The sequence below is a fragment of the Falco rusticolus genome, chromosome 3 (genome assembly GCF_015220075.1).
Source record: "Falco rusticolus isolate bFalRus1 chromosome 3, bFalRus1.pri, whole genome shotgun sequence".
Classification (NCBI taxonomy): domain Eukaryota; kingdom Metazoa; phylum Chordata; class Aves; order Falconiformes; family Falconidae; genus Falco; species Falco rusticolus.
Window position 1 is genome coordinate 92045639 of NC_051189.1, and position 24755 is coordinate 92070393.

The 24755-nt window shown below is 42.6% G+C and overlaps 1 protein-coding gene across 2 annotated transcripts in view; it reads right to left on the reverse strand.

The window, feature by feature from the left end:
* Positions 1-8195: 8195 nt before the first annotated feature.
* The window catches only part of PXDC1 (PX domain containing 1), a 32455-nt gene continuing 15895 nt past the window's right edge, over positions 8196-24755 (reverse strand). For both annotated transcript variants that reach the window (XM_037380135.1, XM_037380132.1), the window contains exons 2-5: positions 23735-23826; positions 23332-23449; positions 19212-19323; positions 8196-12244 (exon numbers count right to left, since the gene is read on the reverse strand). In XM_037380135.1, coding sequence (XP_037236032.1) covers positions 12127-12244; positions 19212-19323; positions 23332-23449; positions 23735-23826 — 440 coding nt within the window. In that variant the 3' untranslated portion in view covers positions 8196-12126. The remainder of the gene's footprint in view (positions 12245-19211; positions 19324-23331; positions 23450-23734; positions 23827-24755) is intronic.

Sequence of the window (24755 nt, forward strand, 5' to 3'; positions counted from 1 at the left end):
ATACCATTCCTTTGTAAGCCTTGTAAAAACACACTTGGAAACTTGCAGAAAGTGGCTTTTGATTCTGAAGCACCAAAAATTTACTAGTGAGTATAATGCATTACACTGCCTGTGTCAATGTAGCCGGCTTGCAGCCTCAGCTAGCAGACTTTCTTTTAAAATCTATATTTTGGCAACAATTTTACTATGGCAAGTTACAAAGGAGATGACCCATTGCCTTCCACTCGCTACATTTTAGGAAAATCTCTCCTACAATACTAATTATCAATATGGCCTTCAAAAAAACGCTAACACAGTTATCAAAACACATAGAGGCACAGAAAGTTAGAAATTAAGCTCAATCTAAGCTCTAGTCATGTTTCAGCAAGCTGCAAATGAACTTCTGCAAGGGGGGCAGAAGCAGGGGGAGGACCTCAGAAAGGCAGGAGATTAGAACACCAGGTTTTATTGGCATAAATCCCACCTGTGATATTAGATACCTTGTCATCTTTCCCGATTCAGTTATAAGAAACCTAAGGCAGTTTTACAGGGCTCTACATTGTAATTGGTATAGTCTTTCCCTTCTCTCCTTTGCTGCACCTTTTTTAGTGGCACAGTAGCAAGAGAGGAGTGGAGAGAAAAAGAGATACAAGTATCAGGGGAGGAAAAAAAGAAGAAATAGGATATTTCTTATTATAATGAAACTGTTCAGGGTGAAAATCGTTTTTAAAAAACAAGTCTTGCCATAATGGTACAGGAATACATAGAAAACCAGTCCTGGAGGCTGAAAGAGTATTTGCGAGTTGTTTTGTTTTAAACCAATAGATACAGTTGGTAAAGTTACTAGGAACACAGTTGTTTTATGCAGGAAGTCTGTATGGAAAAGCTTCACCTGCTCTCCCCCCATTCACATCAGTTGCTTTTAATAAAACTTAACTCCCTACAAATCTTACCTTTTAAAAAAGTTGGCATACCTACATTCATATCTATTTATGTTTAGCTCAGCTGCTTAAAAATGTTTATCTTTAATTAGATTCCAGTGTCATCTCCAAAATTAAGCAGCACTGGCATTAACAGGGTAAAATAAAAACAAGCACGATAATTTCCTCACTTTTAACATGTAACATTAGTCCTGCATTTGAGTGTCCTGACTTGGCTTCCAAACAGGGAATTCCATACAGCACCTACCCAGAGTATGGGAAAGGTTATTAACAATAATAATTGCTATGTATCACAAGACACTCCTCAGCTCTGAAGGTTAAATGGAATAAGGACTTAGAATCCTGGTCCAAAAGGCTCCCAGAAACGACTTAGCATTTACTACATGCTTAGGCAACAGATAGTAGTCATAGGAAAAGACCCTAAGGAATCAGTGTTGTGCATTGCTCGTCGCATCATTTCTCCCAGGCCCTTGCCATTCAAAAGGTTTAAATTGTTTGTCCTGGGAGGGGAGGCACCTAAAGAGAGATTAAAAAAAAAAAAAAAAAAAGAGCCTTACCTTAAATCTGCAAGGTGGTGTATCAGAGGTAATGCATCTACACTGGGTGACTGATTAGCAGATCCTGCGCCAAGCCCTGCACTTACACTGATTTGGAGGTGGCTTATTGGGGAATGGCTTGGTGCTCCAAATACCATGCAGCAGTATGCAGAGCAGAGACATCCAGTCCTGATCTAAGCAGAAATTCCATTTTACCACTTCTTGAAGTATGGCAACAGCCAGGTGGGAAGCTGGTTTTTCCCACCTCAGGAAGTTATTCCTGTACTTTAGAAAGCTCACTACAGGTTTTAATTGCTCAGAAAAATATTTCTTCCAAATGTGAGCCATAAACATCTCCTTTAACCAAGAATTCAACATTCGTGCTATTGGCATCTATATTTCTATGGTGCAGCCATAGCCTCTGCTACAGTTGTAAGCAGTAGGCAGCTATTTTTAGCACAACAGCCTTGAGCCCCATTTGATGTGTGTTATGTTGGAGGCTGCTTCACTGACTGGAATGATAACAGTACCATACACCAGGAGCATATTTTCCCTTCTCAGGCTAATTAAACATATTAGAGGAGGTTCCCAAGTGAAAGCATCTGATTATATATAAAATATGAAAGATACCCATCTTTCTTCACAGCTATTAATAAATCACCATTTAGATGCCTAATAAACTTGCACATTAAATTCTAATTGTGTCCAGCTTTCCTTATCAACCTGAAGCACACTGCTGGTGAAAAATGTATTCTTCTAGGAGGCACTATAGTGCTTGATGCTCCCTAATTAGGCTAAACCCCTGATTAGGCTAACCCCCTGAATCTGGATCTGCAATCTCAGAGCCCCCTAAAGTCATAATTCCAATTTTTTCATTTTATTGTGGCCATGCAACTGCTCTGCAACTCTTCTGACTCACTGAGTTATATATTTCCCTGCCCTGTTGCTTGCTTCATAAAAAACCTGTCTCACCCTGTAGCTCTGTGGGAAATAATGTCCGTTTTCCATGTTAATACTTCAGATACCTTAAGCCAAATCCCAGTAAAGTTCATTATATATTGCTACAGTACCTGTGACTATATCCCTTGACCGGCATTCTTGCTGCTGTTTTGCCAACATATGTTTACACCCATTAGCAGCAGATTTTTCTCCCCTCAGTCATGTATCTGATCAGCCAACCTCCACAGCTGGCTTGCCTCCTTCATCATTTCTCAGGTTGTTAAGCACAAAGGAAACAGATTTAATCAAGAGTTTTCTTACAGCCTAGAAACTGCAGTTCTGCATTTCAGTACAGATTGCTTAAATGTCACTATTATCTCCTCAACTTGAGGAGCAGGACTCCCAGCCCATTTAACCTGTTCACAACCAAACCCCAGGTTCCCATGCTATTTTTCCTATCTGCACTTCAGTAGCGATTAAGTAGAAAGGAGACCAAAATCATTCTTTCTGAAAAGCATATTGCTTGCACATTCAACACGACCAATGCCAGCAGTGATTGTGCAGACTCCAGAGTGATATCTCACCTCTCAAAACCCTGACCTTTATGGACCACCTGCCAGGCAACATCTCCACTCTTCCTCCTGCAATGATCATATTTACCACCTGGATCTACAGGGTATATGACCAATATGGGTTCAATTTTGTGACTAATGTAACACCAGCTTGTTTGCTGGATTAGATATTTACTCACGCTACAGAGAGAGGAAGCCAATAAGCCATTTCAAGTGAACTGTCCATTGATAAAGTTTCTGCCAATACAGGCTAGAATCAGAAGAGAAACACAAGCAAAGTTCCCCATCATGAAAGCCCATAAACTGATTCTTTTTGGAAGTTACATGTGAGCAGATTTTGTCATTTTATTCTAAACCCTAAAGCATGATTAATTCATAAAAAATATCAATGCACATCAGTGCTTTCTAGCAGCTGAGCCATCAAGCAGTTATACTCTCCAGAACAAGCCAGCTATACTATGAACTCATGCACTGTACAAAGAACATATTCCCAAGCACGTAGTCTCTTCAGATATCTCTGGGAAGCACTTACCTATAACAGGAAAGTTCACACTCATATCAGGAAATGCTTTTAAAGGTGAGGTTTGTCCCAGTAACTGAAACAGGGGAACTCACCACGAGGCAAAGCATGGTGGCAACAGCAGCTCCCATCAGGTATCCAGCAAGCATCAGGCAACGCATGCATCATGTCAGAGGACAGCCTACAAAATCCCCCCAACTACTCAGGAGCACAGCTAAGGGCAGCTGCTCTTGTAGCCTGTCTTAGGAAAGGACTAAAGCTCCTGGGCTGAGCTGAAGTTGAGCCCCTTCTTCTGAGGGTGTGGGTGGGGTCCCAGGTGAGGGCGGTCAGGGCAATCAAAGCCTGTTAGTGCCCTCATGGCCCTCACCTGCAGCCATGTGCATTTCAGTCCGACAAATACAGAAATGAAGCAGACAGGGTAAGATGTATGGGGGACTAATTAAAACAGAAGCTGAACTGCAAAACCCTTTACAAGAGCTGTGTGCTGCTTTAAAGGGGCAATTGCAATAAATATTGTTGCTGCAAAATGTGTTTCCAAAACATCCAGCGCATTCATTTTATACAAGGGCTCCCGATCAGATACAGACATCTCCCCTTTTCAAAACCATCCAAGGCTCATGCTGTTTCTTGCAGGATAACAGGTGAGGAACAGTGTGATTTAGCGCTCAGACAGTGCCAGTACAACAGCATGCAAGCCCACCCTCACTCTGACAAAGATGAATTATTGCAGCTTCGAGACTGAAACTATCCCCAGAGATTTCCTCTGTTTGCACACAATCCTTCCCTTATTTCTCTATCCCTCTCCTTCTAAGCCATCCTTGTGCCTCCTGCCCCCTCCTGCCTGCAGTACACCCACTGCTTGCTTTTCTATCTGAAGGTCACTTCAAGATGGTTGAATGCAGCATGTGGTATCACTGTGCTCAACCACTGAAGCCAGCTCCCATGAGACAAAGGGAAACCTGGCAAAATTTGGGCAATTTCTGTTTTAGAACAGTGTATGTTCATTCAGAACTCATGGATTCTGGTCAAATTAATTTTAATAGCTACAAGGGAAAATTACGGACAACAGTTGTTTGGCTGGTGATGGTGCTGATTATTTTTTTTTTTCATTTTATGTAACAAAGTTGGCTGCTGGTACTTTTTCTATCTCCAGCCTGCGCAGTACAAGGTGATACAGCTAAAGAAGAGGTTGTGATTACTTGCAGATGGTTTCCAAATGAAACTACGATTCTAAACAAAGCCAACTTACTAATGGAAATTACTACAGATGCTTGGAGCCCCCCAGAATGCTGGAGGCATTTTAAGGTTATGACACAGAGCTTTGTAGAGAGGATCAGTGCCTCTGAGGAGCTGAAAGCCTCCTGTGAGATGCCAGGGGAGCCAAAGAGGGCTCCGTGGCTCACAGACCTTACAAACACATGTGCTGCAACTGTGGCCAAGTAGTGATTTTTGCCAGGTTGTGTCAGAAACAGCTGTACCAGAGGGACATGCAAGGTCTTACGTGGAGCTCCCACGTATGCTATAAAAGATTCTAGAGAAGAATCCTCTATTTTTTGAAGTTCACTTGAAAAAAACATACACAGAGCTGATGCCAGGATGCTTTTAGTCAAGACTGCTCACATTTGGGTTTTCTTCTTGCCAGTATGTCAGTTGTCATTTCTATCTAAAAGTTCCTGAAAATTGTTTAGCAGAATTTGAGGACTAGAAGATGGGTGTGGAAGGCATCTCTGCAGCCTGGACAGTGGCTGGGGTCTAATCCAGTCCTTTCTGGCAGTAGCCGGCCTTCATGCAGCTGAGAGCTGATCTGGAACCAGCCAGCTCTTCAGACACATAGGTAGCCTCACAAGACAGCAGAAAATTAATTTTTCTACTATGCAAGGTTTGATAAGGCATCTTTATAGAGAATGAGGAGCTTTCCTCTAAATCCTTACTTGAGCACCTTCCCCTTACTAGCAGTCTTTCCAGTGAAGAACGACAACTTAAACTGCTGTAGCAACTCCTGTCCTGCAGTGCAAGGCATCTGCCTGCTAGGCGTCCTGCTAGGATAAAAACTAAGCACTGCAAAATCCTGTCTCCGCCACCTTTTGGTGTTCCATCTCCCCTTCTGTGATATGAAAGTTCGAGCTGTTCTCTCTCTCACCAGAGCATGGTGAGGTTATATACATTAATTGCAAGAAACATAGACATGATAACAGGGATTGGGAAACCCCAAGAAAGTCTGAATTCATACAATTCAATTGCAAATGCATCCAAGCAATTTCCACATATTCACTGCTGCTATGGACTTTTAGATGAATGCAAATGCTCCATTTATTAAATCTAGATATATTCTGTATAATATTACCTTGGTATTTTTCCCTTACCTAAATCCCCCAATGTATGTATTACTAACAATGTTAATTATAATGAGAATTGGCTTAGAGCAAGAAGAAATTACCTGACAACACCGAAAATGGGAATGCTCTGTGTGCTATAAAACTTGGGAACTGCACTTTAGGGTGTGAATATTTCCATAAGAAAGCAATTACATTGATGAAAGCTGACTGGTAAAACAGCCTGAACAATTTCTGTATGTGTAGGGAAGGGAGTTCAGAGATAGCTGACTAGAACAAGAATGGACATTATTATAGGAAGCAATTAGAGAACGTTAATATGTTTTTTTAAGAGTTTGATGCTGAGCTACAAATTACTGCTGATATAAAGAACGGCCTTGGAATCCAAGGCTAGGCTTTTAAAAAGTATTTGCTATAACAGAAACATAATAAAAAGACTAGGGGAAAAGACATAGCATAGTGTGATACCCTTTCTCTTCCTTAACTCTCTTAGGATTTGACAACATTATAATGCCAGCATATTTCATGACTTGAAAAATAAAAACCAAATGATCTTGTCATTGCTATTCCTCCCAAGAGGCACATACCTCCTGCTCCTTCACTAGATACCAGTATACTTCAACTCCATTCTGCTCATGCAACTAATAGCAAGGACTGGTACATGATCCCCATGCGGTGTGCCAAAGGGGGAAGCCAAAGTTGCAGAGAAAATAAAGACCGGCTTTTTAATAACACAGCTTATATAGGAAGTGGCTTGGCATTGCGGAGAGGGGTTTAGGGAGAAAATCCTTGTGCGGCTCCTTTCTGTTAGAATCATCAGTATGTTAAGTAATGAACAATACTGATAATTACACATTCATTATTAAGTTTCTGAAGAAACACACCACCAAGTTGGATGGTAGTACTTCCCACACCCCGAGACGTTCTGCAGACCTGAGCATGGGGAATTTTACTACCTACAATGGGTTCACAGGGGAGAGGTCTTGTTTAGAAATCTAAGAGATGAAATTTTATTTCAGCTACATTTTTATTAAATAATGAAAGACTGCTGTTTGCTTGTTTGTTTGTGATTCTTTTTTTCATGCAGTAACACAGCAAGAACTGAATTCTGCACCCTGTTTCATCTCCCCTGAATATCAGGTTACCTGTTTAACTGTGGCAAAAATAAATGTACTTCCAATACACACGGGACAAAAATCCTGAGCAGCCAGCATCTGGGCCTCAAGGCACCCACAGGCCTGGCTGTCCCTGCCTGCCCCTGGGCTTTCCCCACCCTGCTCATGGCCCAGGACCCCATGTCAGCCCCCCGGGCCACCAGCCCCTGCTCCAGCAACACCACAGCAGGGCTGGTCTCTGGCTCCCCACGTCCTGGCCGACCCCCATCCCCAGGGAGGTGCCCGATGCCGGGGCTGCTCCAGGCCCTGCTCCTGGTGGGGTGGTGGGACAGGCCCGGGGTGCCAGGCCCTGCCTGGGGAGCCCCACGGGGACCCCCGCTGCCACCGGCCCTTGTGGCGCCCTGACATTCACGTTGGGAAGCTGGAAATGCAGGAAAGAAAAGGAAGAAAACGCAGCATGCCCAAATAACAAAAAGGAAAACCAGTTCCCATGAGTGTCTGTCAAGCACTTCAGCAAAGGACTGCGAGGGATGCTTGGTTCCTGATTGATTATAAATTGTTTTGCTGGCAGTGCCCGCAGAGACCCTTCTCACACACATGGCGCTGGGCCAAGGGCAGGCCCAGGGCCGCTGTGGCTGCTGCCATGGCCCCAGCAGGCCGAGGCGGGGGAGCCCTGCGCGCTCAGCCCACTTGTTGAGACGTTAATGTGACAGTGGCTGTGCAGCAGCACCAGGGCTGTGCTTCACCCACAGCTTTTGCCCTCGGTACATCAAGAGGATTGCCTACATACAACCACGTGAATGGGCAGAGCATCCCCATACAGGCAGACATGCATTAACTGCCCACATCCATGGCTACAAGCCCTGCATGAACCCACCCTCTTACTCCTTTTCAGCAGGACCAGCAGATGGAAATGGCCACTTCCCCACCAGCTACCATGACACAAAGGAGGGCAGAGCCTGCCTGTGCTCCACAACCCCTGGCCCCTGCCTGGGCATCAGTCTGTGCCCATCTCCCCAGCCGAGGATCTCTGTAGACACATGCTCTTTCCAACACACAGGATCCACAAGGGCGTGCCAGCAGCCAGCGACAACCGACCACGGACAAAAATTCAGGCAAATCCCCAAAACAGAGAGATTTCAGGACAAATCCCTGTTTTCCAGACCTTTGTTTTAATCCTCTCAACAGAGAAGCAGCAAGCAAGAAGATAGGCATGGTTTTTTCCACTCAGCAAGGTGAGAGACAAGGAGGTAGCTAAGATTCGTTTTTAGGTACTGGCTTATTTATTGATAAATAAACTTTCTTCTGTGAGAGGCTCTGGGTGACCACAAATCCTCTGGTTTAAAAATTCCCCCAAAGGGCTCAGTGGAAAGAAAAAATGCATCCAGCCGTCCCACTCCCCAACAGACATCTGCACGACTGTTTTGGAAGATGGTCACTCCAAGAGAAGGAACACATTTGACCCACAGACTGAGCACCTGTGGTTCCACTTTGCCATCCTTTATTTGCTTCTGACCACCTGATGCTTCAGCTGACACAAATACTCCTTTCATTCCTGTGTGATGCTGAGGACATTACCAGGAAGCCAAAAAGAGTGGCTCAAGCCCCACGTGAAGGGCTGGCGAGACACAGCAGAAAGCACACTCTGCTTGCACGGGTCTTGTGCCCTCTGGCATTGTGGGTGGACTGTGTGCCAGGCCAGCCCCACAGAGTAATTATAAAGTGTGAGCTGGAGAACCACTGGCCCAGAATAGGAGAGAGATGACACCAGGGCATGGCAAGAGTCAACACTTCAGCTGGAGACTTCCTTTTCTCAGCAGAGTGAGAACTGCTCATACATGCTCTCTGCATCCCAACAAATTCTCTGGGAGGACCAGGTCCACTTTCTCATCACTAACACGTAAACTTAGGGCTATTTTATCTTTAATGAGTAATAGGGTTACATCTTAGTACACTATTCACAACTCACATGCATTTGTAGTTGTGCATACATTTTTACCTCCTACCTATTAGCCCTTTATCACATTATATTGCTTGAGGAGCACTGGCTTAACCAACCACATTTTGAACCATAAGCTTTACACCAAGGCCTTAGTCTGCCTTGACAGCAAAACATTCTCTTCTGACTGCAGATTTTTCGTGACTACCTATGTTTAAACTGCTACACTGCAGGCCTAGACTCTGGATCCAACATCCCTTCTGCACTCAAAGTGTTCAGAATTACTACACTAACCCATGTGCTATTGTAAGCGATGCTCTCTTTATGATAGTGCCATGACATGCCACCAAACAGAACGGAAACTGAAGCACAGTTGGAGAAGTTGAGCATTATGCTACATCACAAAACAAAACTTAATGGAATGATATCTGGCAATGAGTTTAGACTACCTTCTTGCAGGATGTTACTAGTCTATAATTAGAGCTGGTTGAAAAGAAAAAAAAAAAAGAAAATTCTCTGTGTTCCTTTCTCAATTGTGTGCAAAGATATATTTTTTTTTGGTCAACAGTAAGGTACATTTGAATCAACCATATGCAGAATTCATACTCTAAACCTCTCTCAGTTGTAGAGACCTGATCCACATGCGAAAGTTGCAGCAATTTAACCAAAGGGTTTTTTAATTGATTCTGTGGACAAAGTAATACACATGGCCATTTGCATTCCTTTGATTTATCAAATAAAAATATTTCACCTAAGAGAAAAAAAAAATCACATGACATCATGTCTGGAAAATACTTGATCAAAATGGCTTTTGAAAAATCCAAGTGAAATGGGTACAAATTCTGTTTGTAGATTAGTTCCTTTGCATTAGACTCCCTGATGACTTTACTGTGTGTGCAGCTTAGTTGGTTTTCATATGAGGAATGTGGTTGTACATTTAAAATATTAGCAATACTTCTCTATTTTTTAATCCATATATTTTAAAATGCTTTAAAAAAGATAAGTAGTTATCATGTGGTTAAAAATTCATAGGAAAATTCAAAGGAATCGGGGACAGTATTGCATCAAAAGCCAATGACACTTGGTGGTTTTCAAACTATTACTCAGGGAAAACTCAGGGATAGGGAGATGAAGCAGAATTACCCAAAGCAACATGGTAGGCTGACAGCAAGGCCAGGAATTGAAATCAAATATACCAATTCCCAGTCCAATGCACATGTTTCCTAGATGTTATTTCTACCCCATAATGGTTAACTTTGAAAGCAAAGAGTTAAAACTAATGAGAGTAAAACAACCAACCAACCAACCTTCCCAATTCTAATTCAAGAGGCTGCTCAGAAACCTTTGCATGAGTGAAAATACCCCTTTCTACTCCAGAAATTTAACATACGAGAACCTGGTTTGTCTTAAAAAAAAACAACAAACCTGACACATTTGATTTCACTCATGGTCTTGAAAATGCAGAATTCCTCCACTAATCTTAGTGGCATTAAACCACATACAGCTAGACACAAGATCAACAGTTAGGCAGAAGTTTCACATATCTGCAGTATGGGCAACACATGGAGCACAGAAAGAACTGCCAAAACCCAGCGCATTTCCAAAATTACTAGAGAAAGAGGATTTGGCGTACCTGCAAAAGCATCCTCAAACAAAAAAAATAAAACAAAAAGAAAGAAAAAAAAGAAAAAGAAAAAAAAAGGAAGCCATTGTTTTAAGCTGCAGAAGTGTACTGAAGGTGAGTTATATTTTATTTCATTAAAATATATTTTAAAAACATACTGTGTAAAAGAATTAGGATTCTCAATAATTTATTATTTACATTAGCAAATTCTATTTGAATGTTATTCTATAGAGAGAAATGAAAAGTCTGCAGAAGTGAGTTGTATCAACTTTTTGGGGACCAAGTAAGCCCCTTTACCAAGAAACAAGTCCAAAATGCATTTCTTCCCATTTCGATCTGTTCAAATTCATGTTTGCAAACAGATTGAAAAAAGCTCAATGAAAGGTCAGGTTGGCAAGTGTTAAGCACTCACAGTGAGAGCTGAGATTTCAGAGTGCTCTGCAAAACACAGACCCCGAGGAGATTTTAACACTGTACTACTCAGTAGTCAAGAGGTTGCAGGGTCCAATCTCACTCTTGCTCCTACTGTCCTACTGCCACTGAAATCCATGACATTACACGACAATGAGGCCTGCACCTGGCCCTGCAGGCAGATATTGGAAAGCTAGACAGACTCCTTGAGCCAGGCCGGCAGCGGACAGAGCGTTTTTCCTGCCACTGTAGACACTGTAGCTTATCATTCTTTTTCAGTCCAAATACAACATAAATCTCATTGTCTTCCTTCCCATCCTCCAGGGAGAAATATGCATAGGGAATTATCTCTCTGATGTAAACAACTGTAAGCACCATTCACATTCGCTGGTCCACATGAAAAAAAAATCATATCCAAGTTCCTGCCATAGCCTTGACCCTTCTTAGCAGGGCAGCTCAGCCTTCCCATCAGCTTTCCAGATCTCTGAAATCACATGGGTACCCAAACATCATGCACAGTCCATTGCAATGCCAGCTGCTGTCTGCTTTACTATTCCAGGAAAGAGTAGTCACCTCTTCAGTGATTATATAAAACCCCATGATTAAAAGAAGTGGTCAGCTCATGTGTTCTGTTTCCTGGAGGCACTCAATGGTATTTCTGACATCTCGTGTAAGGCACCAGTCACCCGGTAGCTGAGCAAAAAGTGACCCACAAGACCTCCATTAAGCAACCACACAGGGAACTGACAAAATTCAGCTGGTTTGCTCGCCTTCTTGCTTACATAGCATAAAAAGTGTGGTCACGCCATCTGGGGAAGTTTCTGGTGGTATCCTAAAAAAGGAAGCCCCAACTTGCACTGCAAGCCAAGCAGCATGGGTGACAGCATACTACAGCACAAGTTTCTGATGGCTGTGTCTGACCGACAATTCTCACATAGTAGAGATTTCCTTGAGCCCCAAGAGGCCTCTGCTAGCTTGCTTTCACAGAAAACGAGTTTGTTGTCAGCAGCGAAGCAGTTACCTCCTTACAAGATGTCTCCGTAACACACAGTGGAGGGCCAGACTACAAAACCAGCTTTGTGGCGTACTTGCTGCAACTCCTCTGGCTTTTGGTCCTGCCCGCGCAGCCTTATTCACAGAGATGCAATGCTGGAGATAGCAGAGCCTATGGATGAAGAGGTCGGCTGGATGCTGGCTGACTGCATCACTGAGCAGCCTCAGTCCAGAATATCAGTCTCAAATGGGACCAAGTGGTAGTATGTCAAATTGGTGACATAAGCTGTTGGATCATCACTGTCTTCTAGTTCTGAGGTAAAGTCACTAACACTTTCGAACCTAAGGAGAAATAAATAGAAAAACCACCAAAAGGCATTAAGTCATTAATGTTCGTTCAGAAAATCAAAGTCAAAGAAATTGGAAGGAAAGCACTGAGGGAGAAGGCTAGGGTATCTGAAGACTGACACCTGGAAATTTTGAGAGAAGACATTTGTGAGGGGACTACTTGGAAAAAGGGCTGCAGGCAGGAATGTTTCCGCTGGCACTGCAAGTTAAAAGTTCTGAGTGAATGTAATATGTGGGCTTGCTTCACACCACAGCAGTGTTGTAGTAGAAGTATTTCTAATGCTGGTTTGCAGCTTCAGCTTTATGAAGCTCAGTTTGCAATACAAAGATTTAGAGACCCAACTCTTTTTCGAAAGCTTCAATATCTCACTCCCTCTTTTGGCAGCGTGAAATCTGAATTCATACTAGAAGTTATCAAGGAAGGTCCAAGCAGATCAACTACACATCGTGAAGCTATAGTTTCTCTGACATCAGCCTACGTATCATTATGCTAGGATAACGTACTGGAGACATCAGCAATGGCATCCACTGCCACTTTCATAAACCAAGATTTAATACTTCCTAGAGAGAGTTGAGAAGTAAATGGAAACCATTACTCTCCATGTCCTTAAAGAAACAGAAAGCCTGTTTCTTTATAACCTATGGAAATGAATGGGCTGATGATTTTGCTTTCAGTAAAACAGGATGGCTATTCCCTTTTAAAACTATTCTAAAACACAGCTGCACAGCATAACAGGAAAGCAAGTTCTCTTCTCTTTGGATATCTGTCTTCAGTAAAAGGGACTTCTATGACTCCTCTCTAGTGTGACACTGACCCTTCACAGCACTTGTCATTGTAACAACTGAACTTCATATCTCACGACACTTGGTTACCACATTGCATTTAACATGAGCCAGACCAAAAGCATTATTAGTTTGTTTTCAGGCCCCAGGACTCCCCTCCTACTAACGAATGAATGATTTCCTGGGACATAGCCTTTCCTGTCAGGCAATTTTGGATACCTCTACAATGAGATTTTTCTAAGTCTAGAAGAGCTTTCACTATGGTACAGGAAAATCTTCACAGAAAATACTCAGAGCTAGTCCCATCCACACCTCCTCCTGCCCACACCCACGTGTATGTGAATAAATCATAGGCCAGTGAGAACCATGGCACATGCAAGCAAATCACCTTGTTACCCCTGACTTTCAAAGCTAATCATGAGGAAGGAATGAAGCAGTAAGTGAGCTCTCGAAGAGTGAATCATGCAGCTGAGGTCCACATCCTTACACTTTGTTCTCACAGCATGTGGCAGCAACACAAAGTGCCTCAGTTCCCCCCAAAAGGCGGAAGGGAAACTGCCTTTATTTCCCATCTGAACTTGGACTCTCACTCTTTCACTTCCCAGGTACCTTCTCTGGGTTTGGCTTTTGTATGAGGCCAAATGTCTAACACAAATAGGAAATAACGACTATAATGTCCTTCCTCCAGAGCCACACTGTCCTCCCCATGGCACAAGATTTGGGTTTTGAGAAACAGAATATCAAAATACAAAGAGATTCCCAAGTTTAGTTTCACTTGCTTCAGTACTTTCCTTCCCACTTCCTAAACTCTCCATTGTAACCTGAACTTTTGCAAGGATTACCCAGCGTCTCATGCCTATGCTCAACCAGAAGGCATCAATGTGTTAAAACCCACACTTTCAGTTACACACGTTCCTGTTCCTAGGAGGCTTGAATTTCTGCAGTAAGAAAACATTTTAGTTCTTCCCAGACAGCCTAGCAGTTAAAGACAGTCACTGCAGGTCAAGGATTAAATCTCATCTCAATTCAAGCAAAGGACCTGAAGAACTGTCAAGTTTCTTTTTGTCACTCTCTTTTTAATATTTTGAAAGAACTTGCATTCATTCTGATAGAGTGAGAAAAAAAATGAAATAGAAACTGAAAAATTGCACAGGATGGAAAAAGAAATCCTAACCTAGCTCTGACAACAGGATGTGTCTCTATTACCTTTCCAGGCTGGCATCCTTCAGCTCTCTGCATAGCAGATAAACGAATGATGCTTTAAAATAATTTGGTTTGAAACTACATCTCACCTACACATGAACTAGTTAAGACTCCTTTAGTTAAGTGAGGCAATAGCAGACACTCCTCTAACCTCACTCTAGAGAGCCCTAAGAGCCAGGTATTTCAGAGGACCTGAAGAAGAGTGGGAGGATAAACAAACATGTATCTCCCACTCCCATCTTTCCCCAAAACCTGCTTTAGAAGCATCACAGGTTATCGGATAGCATGGTGTATGCACTCTGCAATGTACGGATACAGCTCTGTCATTTCCATACTACTTATTACCTTGTCCTTCTCATCTCTTTTTTAACTATGAGGACCAGAACATTTTTTGAGTAGAAACTCATGGATTTTCCCCTGCAATGCTGTTGCTATGCTCTTTACTTACAAAACAGAAACGAGACTGAACTTTGAATGATTATTACCCTCATTCCTCTACTGCCTCCAGGCTGTTTGCTTGCCTGCATGTGTGGGAACATGTGCAGAAGGGAGCTGACTTTGAATCTTGCAAACATTTCACAGACCACATTGTGCTGTCTTATGGACTGCTAGTGATCTAGAAACAACTATGAAATATCAGTAGGGCTGACAGAATGAAGAAAGCAGAAGAGGAGTCAAGAAAAGTATTCTGCTCTTCTTCTATTGTCAATTGTATAAAACTAGATTATTACAACTGGAACGCCCAATAGATTTTGCGGTTCTTCAGCCTCACTGACAGGGTACTACAAGCAGCGTGTACCTCGGGTACAAAGCAGTGGCATTCACATGCTGTGGTTATGCAGAAAACTTTCCTTGATGCCAAAAAGGAAGCACAGACACAGTCTGCAAAGCATTGCCCTAGAGAGCTCGTACCAAACCAAACCTAATAAACGAGGACTGTTTACTGCAGCTAGCAGCTGTAGGGGACACCCAATGGTCCAAATGCTTTTGTGTTCTTACCAACAGGTCTTCTTCCCAAAATAATCTCTGTAAACTACTATGGACATGCAGATTCCTAAATGCCCAAACTGCTGCTCTTGCTATTTTGTCCTCAAAGTACCTTGACAGACACTCCGTCCTTCACAAGGGCCTACTTCTTGTGCTGCAAGACAACCTCCTTCACCATTTTAACCTCTGTTAATACATTAGAGTTGCTGCTCACATTTGCTAGGCAGAAGAGGGAAACAAGGTACACAGAAGCTAACAGCCTGGCCAGCGTACTCTTTGCTAGGCAAAAAACTGTCTGGATGGCTGGGCCCAAAGAGCTGTGGTGAACAGAGTTACCTCCAGCTGGCAGCCGGTCACAGGTGGTGTTCCCAGGGCTCAGTGCCAGGGCCAGCTCTGTTTAATATCTTTATTGACAGTCTGGTCCAGGGGATCAAGTGCACCCGCAGTCAGTTTGCAGATGACACCAAGCTGGGGGGGAGTGCTGATCTGCTGGAGGGCAGGAGGCTCTGCAGGGGGATCTGGACAGGCTGGACCGATGGGCCGAGGCCAGTGGTGTGAGGTTCAACCAGGCTCAGTGCTGGGTCCTGCACGTGGGTCACACCAGCCCCACGCAGCGCTGCGGGCTGGGGGCAGAGTGGCTGAAAGCCGCCTGGTGGGAAAGGGCCTGGGGGTGCTGGCTGACAGGCGGCTGGGCATGAGCCGGAGTGTGCCCAGGTGGCCAAGGAGGCCAGCAGCATCCTGGCTTGTATCCAAACGGTGTGGCCAGCAGGACTAGGGCAGTGATTGTCCCCTGTGCTGGGCCCTGGTGAGGCTGCTTCTTGAACACTGTGTTCAGATTTGGGCCCCTCAGTGCAACAAAGACACTGAGGTGCTGGAGCGTGTCCAGAGACGGGCAACGGAGCTGGGGAAGGGTCTGGAGCACAAGTCCTGGGAGGGGAAGCTGAGGGAACTGGGGGTGTTTAGTCTGGAGAAAAGGAGGCTGAGGGTAGACTTTATTCTCTCTACAGCTGCCTGAAAGGAGGCTGTAGGCATGGGGGTGTCAGTCTCTTTTTGCAGGTAACAAGCGACAAGTCAAGAGGAAATGGCCTCAACTTGTGCCACGGGAGGTTTAGATTGGAAATGACAGAAAATTTCTTCACCAAAAGGGTTGTCAAGCACTCGAACAGGCTGTCCAGGGAGGTGGTGGAGTCACCATCCCTGGAGGTTATTTAAAAGACGTGTAGATTTGGCGCTTAAGGACATAGTTCAGTGGTGGACTTGGCAGTGTTAGGTTTACTCGACGTTAGGTTGAACTCGATGATCTTAAGGATCTTTTCCAACCTAAATGATTCTGTGATTCTATGACACTTCTCGGTAACTCACAAGAGTAACACCAGTGTAAACATGGTGTGAGACAACAGCCCAGCTCCTCTCATCACCCTGTGTACACGCAGTACCTGAAAAGATCTCCCATTTAAGACATAAAAGCACAGGGGAAGCATTTTCTTTTCCTGTCAAGAGTAGGATTTCTTTTTTCCTGGAAAAATTCTGTATCTGGTTTTACCATCTCTATGCTGCTTTTGCATTCCCACCCATGAAAGTCTCTCCCATGGACAGCAACATGCTTGTGGCAATGGTAGCACCGTCCTGAAAATGCACATCTACTACTGGAGTGAATTTGCTAGAAAGGCAGCATGTCCAATGCCACAGCCTCTCCTGCTGGCCTAAAAGACAGAAGCGCAAACAGTCCTGGCAGGGCAAAGCACCTCTGTAGCAAACCCAAAGCAGTAAGTTCAAATGTATTTATTTACCACCCATCCCTTCAAAAGAACTGCAGAGTACTCTGAGAACCATGCATAAAAGGACTATTTATGCCACATGGATACTGAGCACATGGGGTTCACCACATTTTGCAACAGTACTGTGCACTGCCAAATAAAATTAGAAAGAAAATTAAGGAAGCAGAAAGCATCTACTTCAAACCACAGAGTAAGCGATTCCAACTTGCAAAAATGCTATTGTTTCTTTTGCAACAAATATGAGACTTTTCAGCTAATGGATCACTGGGTAGGTAACGCTGCAGGCTGCAAAAGCTAACCACTGCAGCAGGACCTCAGGGAATGAATGCTACTTGCTGAAGCTTCAAGTGCTTCTCTCCAAAAAATACAGGTTTGCTTTTCAAAATGTCTGACTCATGTGCTGAAAGGAAAAAGTTCCCATCTGAGGATATGCAAGTCCACAGGGAATTAACTCTGATTTCAGAATGAAAGACACCAATCCTATATATCCAGTTTTACAGAGACCAAAAAGGAACTGCATAGGATTTTGAAAGATTTTAAAGCTTCCTTTCTGGGCGACTAACGTACATTTAAAGCAACATTATAGAAAACTTCTGCCTTTAAAAAAAGTTCCATTTTAAAAAAAACATCTGTGCTACACAAGTGCCGTTATCTCCTAGCTATTACCTCTCGGCTATAAAATACAGCTACAGGACGGGCAAATTTAGGGCACCATGTAGAACAGACATTTTGAATTTATTAACTTCTTGACTCTTGATTTAACTTCCTTCAGGGAAGATAAAATACAAATGCACAAAGCCAAGATGTTATCCTAGATTTATTTATTTCACCACAGTTTCTGGGAAACCATGCCTACCATATAGTTTTTATCATATTAGTATTTTCTGGCCTTAATTCCAGACTTAATTCTGACTTCAATGGGATGACAGTTAGATGATGGCAGTTTCTGATCCCAGACCAGTAAGTTTTGCTTGGGCCACAGAATATTTTTAAATTTAAAACTAGATTTTTTAAAAAAATAATTTTTTTTAAAATAATCAAAATAAGGCAGTAAAACGTTTTATTTGGTCATTTTCTCCTATTGTTTGTCACTCTCAGTATTGAAGAGTGACCCGCTATGAACTACGACAGCTTTAATTTCCAGACATTGGCCTTACAGAATTACCTCCAGTGTGTCGCTTCAGCCTCATTAATATAAGCTTATAAGCTTAAATGTTGTTAGCAAGGTCAAGGTTCAAAGCACAAAGTGATAAGTTAATAGAAAGACTCTGAGAAATTACACTGCAGCCACTGACACACTCCAGACCCTGACAAAATCTTGTCAAGCTCTAAGCCTTTCCACATGGGCAATGACCACATTCCAAATGTGGCAAGACAGAGTGCTGCATTCAAAGATAAAGCCTCCATAAGGCTTTTAGTATTCTGTTTCCATCATTTTGACTGCCCTAATGAAAAAGTAGGTCAATGTTTCTCTGACAAATTTTTAAATGCTTCACTACCTGAAGCCCATTGAAATATCAATCACTTGCTATGGCAGGGGCAGATTTCCATCAATACCCATCTGTCAATACAGTCACTGACTTAAGACCTACATGAAAGCCCTCCTGGTTGGTTACAGGTCTCTGACCCCAGAATACCTACATATATTAGGAGGCAGAATTTACAGGTAAGACTAGCCTAACTTCCCTCTCCTCTAAAGCAATACACATTTCACCCAGCCCCAGCATCCCGCAGCACCTGGGCAGCTGCTGAGCTCCCTTCCATTACATTCAGGGGTGTGTTCTCCTCCTCCAAGGATGATGTTTTGCTCCCCAAAGCAAGCACATCCTTTGTAGTAGGATATTCTATTTGTAAGGATGTTTGAGTTTCCAAATTTGGATTTAAGCCAGCTCTCATCACAGTCATGAGAGAAAGAAAAAAAAAACTCTTCTACTCTCACCTGGCAGGACCCCTATGACAGCCACAGCTTCTTTTCATACACAGAGGACTGAGCTCCCTGGGGTCAATGATTCTCACTGACAGCCACTTGATCCATTTTAATAGAAAGAGCTTTGAAGCGTTAGCAATCAGGCCCAGTAACCTTCACCCATTCAGAAGGACAGCTGTACCAGTTTTGCTCCTAGACAGAGGACAACATTTTGCTACAGGAGGTGGGAAAGCTGCGGTTTATCCAAAGCTGACAGCATTACTCATGCACAAACCCCACTTACAAGTGTTCTGCTGAATCTACGTCCAGGTGCTTCTCTTTTCCATTGGGTATACTGTGGTCAATGACTATTGTTTCAGTATTGGCTAAACAAAATCCATTTGATCGCATGATTTCTGTCAGGAAAGAAAGAAAACAAGATTAAAAACCCCAAGAAAGCTGGAAAACAACCGCATATCATCTGCAATTGACATGGTTATGAACCGAGATGCGTGTGTGACGCTGAGAATGTCTACATGAAAGCAGGAATGAAGAGTTGGTTTCCTAGCTTCTTACATCTGCAAACTGCCAGTGCTTAAGCAGTTTTATTCACATAATCAATTCATGACACAGAGTACTTCAAGCAAGGCCCAGTTTCAGTCCTGTTGTTGCCAATGGCAAAACTCCCGTCACCCTTAGCAGGACGGCAGCCAATCCATATATTGCAACCTACCACTACCAAACCATAACTGTATTTTTCCTAGACAGTCCAAGGCTTAAGCCAGTTAAAGAAAAAACAAAAAGCCAGGAAAAAGGAAACAAAAAGTGACCTTCCAAGTTAATTCAATCACTAGCTTTAAGTCTAGTTTAAGCACTACCATCTTCTACGCTGCCTTCAACTCTGCTTCATTGTTTTTCACTGAGGAAGAAGCCTCCAATCCAAAATAGCTAAAATTTACACCTAATTCCACTGACTTACTGCCATGGGGAGAGCTTATAATTAAAGAACATTATTTGATGTGAATGAGAAGTTAATCCACATCTGTGCTACCTGGAAAGGCAAACTAGGCAAGCCGCAAGGATTCCTTTTGGTCACACAATCTCAGATGAAGCTAGGGCCACCACCAAGTGAGCACACATCTCTGTATAAATCATCACTGACTTAAGTGGGATGACTCATGATCTGCCTCAGGGCACGAGAACCCTGTGTTGCAGCCTGGCATTATCAGTACAAACAAAAGGAAATTAGTCTGTGACAGAAAATACGGCAGGTACAAAACATACCTAGAGTGAACCCTCAAACAAACACTTTCCAGCTACACATACAGTTCAAGTAATGAGCAGGAAATGAGACAGGACAAAGAATGGAGGTAATTTTTTAAAGTGTACCTTTACATGTTCCTACAGTAAGGTAAACGCCAGAACTCACCTCCATATTTTTCTTAAGTCATCTTTGACTTTCAGTCTGTATTTTACTGCAGCTAACTTTAGCAGAATACGTTTGGGGGTGGTAAAAACACTGAATCCCAGCAGAATCACACTTCACTTATGATTCATCTTGAACCAGCATCGTGTTGCAGAATAAGATTTATTACACCATAAATTAATATTCAACTTTCATCTAAGAGGGCAGCCCTTTCTCTCTTCCCCATCACCCACCACTCTGAAAGGACCACGTGGGGGACAGTTTGTTTTTCCAGAGAACAGAAAACATTTTTGCCAGTTTTTCTAAGTCTGCAAGCCACGTAGAAAGCTGCACTATCACTAACAGGAATGCCGCTGTTTTCCTAGTGTCCTTGACATGACCTAAGAGTTACACCATTTCATTGCTGTGCGAACGGATTTAGACGTTAACATTTACTGCCATCTACTGACAACGCTGCCCGGCACTGGAAACATTTCCAGTATGCAACATTCAAACCAGGCAAATACCAATTATCATCAAATTTCCACCTATGTTCTCCAAATCTTTGCAACAATCGCTTCAATGATAAAACTAATTACCATAAGATGCTTTTGGATAGCTGCACAGGTAGTAAAATCTTCCTCAATTAATTAGGTCTGACTCATCTTTACCATAATTAATTTAGAATTAAACCGAAAGATGACATTATTCAGCTAACATGGTTTCCACAGCTCCTCTACATACAGGCTGGCTAGCTGCTAGCCTCTGTCCATCAGCCAGGCACTCTCCCTCTGAATTTAGGTTCGTCTTGACCATCTTCTCTCTGTTGTACCCACCATGTGACATACTCAGTCATGCACACACACAGTACATGTGCCCTAAGGGAGTCCAGACCCTCACAAAAATCATCCAAAACCCTTCCAAACAGCAGAAAGCCCCAAGTCAGAGCAATGCTGCGGTTTCTAATCAATGCAATTCCAAATACATTTATTATTGATATTTGCCTGTTTGCAAAAAGAATGAGGTATCGCTGGCAGCAGCCACCCTCTGAAACATTTTTACAGCACATATTTTGGGGATCCTTCATTTCGTAAGGGGCAGGTGCTAGGACTCACTTTGCAGCTCTGATCTCACAGAGCAGCAATATATTTCAGACAAAGCCAGTGCATATGCTCTCAAGGGTCAGCGCTGAGAACACGTCCTGGCAAAGCGCAAGGAGCGAAGTGAATAACCACATTCAGCCTTTGGAAGATGACTAACGTCAGGAAAACACACGAGGAATTTTACTTGGGGGTTTCCACATGGATTCAAGACATCATCCAACCCTCCCTAACCATGGGGTGGGAGACACACATGTTGGTTCCTGTCTCTCACTCCCAGAAAGCCAGACCTGTGTCACCACACTTTGCAGGATGGCCCTGGGGGCTCCTCTTCACAACCCCTGTGCTGCACAGCAGCCTGCGCACAGGAGCTCCTACAAGAAGGCACCAGCTCAGATGGGCTGGCAGGACCACACCTCTCCCTGAAGCTCTGTATGACACAGTACACTTCTAAAGAGCTATTGGTGGGGTCATTAACCATTTACCATTTAATATAAAGACTATTATATATTCTTTATATATAATATATATAAATGTATAATATATTATATTATAATTATATGTAATTATAATTATATAAAATATATATTATAATATAAAGAATATATATAAAGAATAGTTCACTTAAAACCAGAGCTCAGAATCGATTACAAAAAGTCCACCCTGTGCATAAGATCAATCCTTAAGACACACTGTTTACACATTTAGCATGTTGACATGCTGACTGGCCATTTACCAATATACTGTTAGTACCTAAGAAAATTGATACTTGTGTCATGCTAAACACTTCATGCATCTTGGAGGACTATGTAGTATTTCACTTTATTTCACTCTCTGAAATAAACTCTTCTGGTGACACAAAACCAGCAGTTGCCATTAGGCTGAAACAAAACGTTTCAGTATAGAAATACAAACCCAGGCACACCAAAAGTTCACAAACCTCTTCTCAACAGTCAGTAGCAGATGAAAAGTGGAAAGGCTAAAAGAATGGACAAGGATAGAGTAATACTGTTTTCCCTTTTACCCACTAGCAATTTGTGGTTTAGAAACTTCCCATGTCTCCACCTGTGACGTCTCAATGTACTTTTCCTCCACTTGCTTGTCTAATTCCTTTTTGAAATCATTTATGCTTTCAGTTCCACCATATCCTATGTCTATGAGTTCCACTCCTTAACTGTGCTTCAAATGGAAACAAAACAGCATTATAACCTTTCTTTTGTTTGTTTAAAGCCTGTTGTCTGTCAATGTTATTGGATAGCCTATAGTACTTGTTTCATGAGAAGCACAGGGTTATCGACCTCTTTCTGTTCACAGCTTTGTAGACTTCCATCATATCCCCACTCTGTCATCTCTTTCCAAAGCTGAAGTGTCCTTCTTTATTTAACCTTTTTCTTACAGAAGCTGTTTAACAATTTGAATCCTTGTCCTTTATTGTATGCTTTTAAATTCTATTACAACCTTTCTGACGTGGAGAGACTAGAATCGCACACGCTGTATTCAAGGTGTGGTTGTGCTCCTCTCATATGTTCTCCCCTCCTTTCCTAATAATATCTAATATTCTTACTGCTGGTTTTGCTCACTGCTTGGCACTGAGCTTACATTTTCACAGAACTGTATCAATAGCCTCAAAATCTCCTTCCTAAGAGGAACAGCACTACCATACATGACAATAGCGAGGACTGCATTTTCCTCACATCCACTTCTTTGCATTTATCAGCCTTCAATTTCATCTGCCACTTTATTGCATGAATGCATGTTGCATAGTATGTCAAGGCTAATTATAAGTTCTATATCATAAAGCAGACTATTGGGAACTATCTTTTGAATTGCTCATGGAGAAAGAACATGGGTAAGAGCAAATAAAGTAATTTTCCTTCTGTAATTCTTGTGTCAACTGTAGGAAGCTAAACAACTCTTACCTGATATTCTTACTGGACTTTGAAAGCTTGGCTGAATTTTATGGACATTGTCATTTTTTAGAACTTGGTCCAAAGGAGATCTCTCAAAGAACGTGAGGACAACTTCAGATCTTGAATACTGAAAAAGAGAAGAAGAAACAGACATCCATTTTTTACCGATAGTTTGCTTTGTCCCTCTTCTCCCTTTCTATACCTTCATAGTATGACAGAAAGACTTATTACAAACAAAAGCTTGGAGATGTCGTTACACAGTTCTGGCGCTCAGCTCTCCTCCAAGATACTCAATAAATTGCTGCCTCTTTTAGAGTGTGGCAAAGCCCATCACTTTCTAATCTGCGTGAAAGGGCATGTCATCATGAAGGAGGAGTCAAGCTGGGCTAAATGTGGAACTTGGCTTACTCACCTTCCAGGGCATGTTTATAATAGTCTTCAGAAGCTTTTCCACTTCATTAAGTCTGGCTTCTATATCATGGGCTTCTTTTATTGTGATAAGCCCTAGAAACAAAGTAAACAGATCATGAGCATAGACAAAAGCATACTTTCACATGTAGACACACTTCAGCATTCACTCAAGAAGATGTGGGACAACCTCAAATATCATGCCTCCCAGAAATGTCTTTTAACCCACACAGATGATAAAGCCCAAACCCCAAACTGAGGTGGGTGTAGTTACAAGCAGAGTTGTAAGCCTGACACAAACTCAGCTGTTTATGATCACATTTAGGAGCTGCAAGACGAGCAGAAGTAGAACCACCTACGCCCTCACCCACAGGTCACTACACAGCATTCCCAGCAGTGATAATCAAACAGCCAGTTTTCTGCTGCCAAAAAGTATGATTCATCCTTTTTCCTGTCAATAAAAAGCATAAGAAACCCCAGGAAAACCAAAACCCACAATCCACAGATAAGAGGGAAAAACTAAACATAAGCTAAACAAAACCCTTTGAGGGCTGTCTTGTGTTTCTCTGCGTGTAAGCCCCAGTGAGCGGCCCAAGGAAGATTTCTCAGTATCATGTCCTTCAAGTGCAAAACGACTTCTTGGATTTCTTTTTTTTTTTAATAATCACTGAATTATCACAGTGCTGCAGAAGGGATTACAATGCTTCTAATTTTGAGTTGCTCAGTACAGGGATCTTTAACTGTAATACCATATTTTGTATGTGTAACCAGCAGGGCATCTGTAACTTCCCCCTCCTCTAGCAGACCCAGGGAAATACAGTGCAGGTTATATGCTCGTACAGGGAATATGAGAAGTATACCCTAAAATCTTGCCTCCCTCTGGCAGCCCTTCTATTTCTGATCTTTGTAACCTATTTTTTCTAACCCAGTCATCGTTTCGCCTCTACATTTGTGCATCTTTTCTGGGTAGCAGGATATGCACATGAGAATGAAATACTGAAGAGATTATTGAATTTCACAAGCTC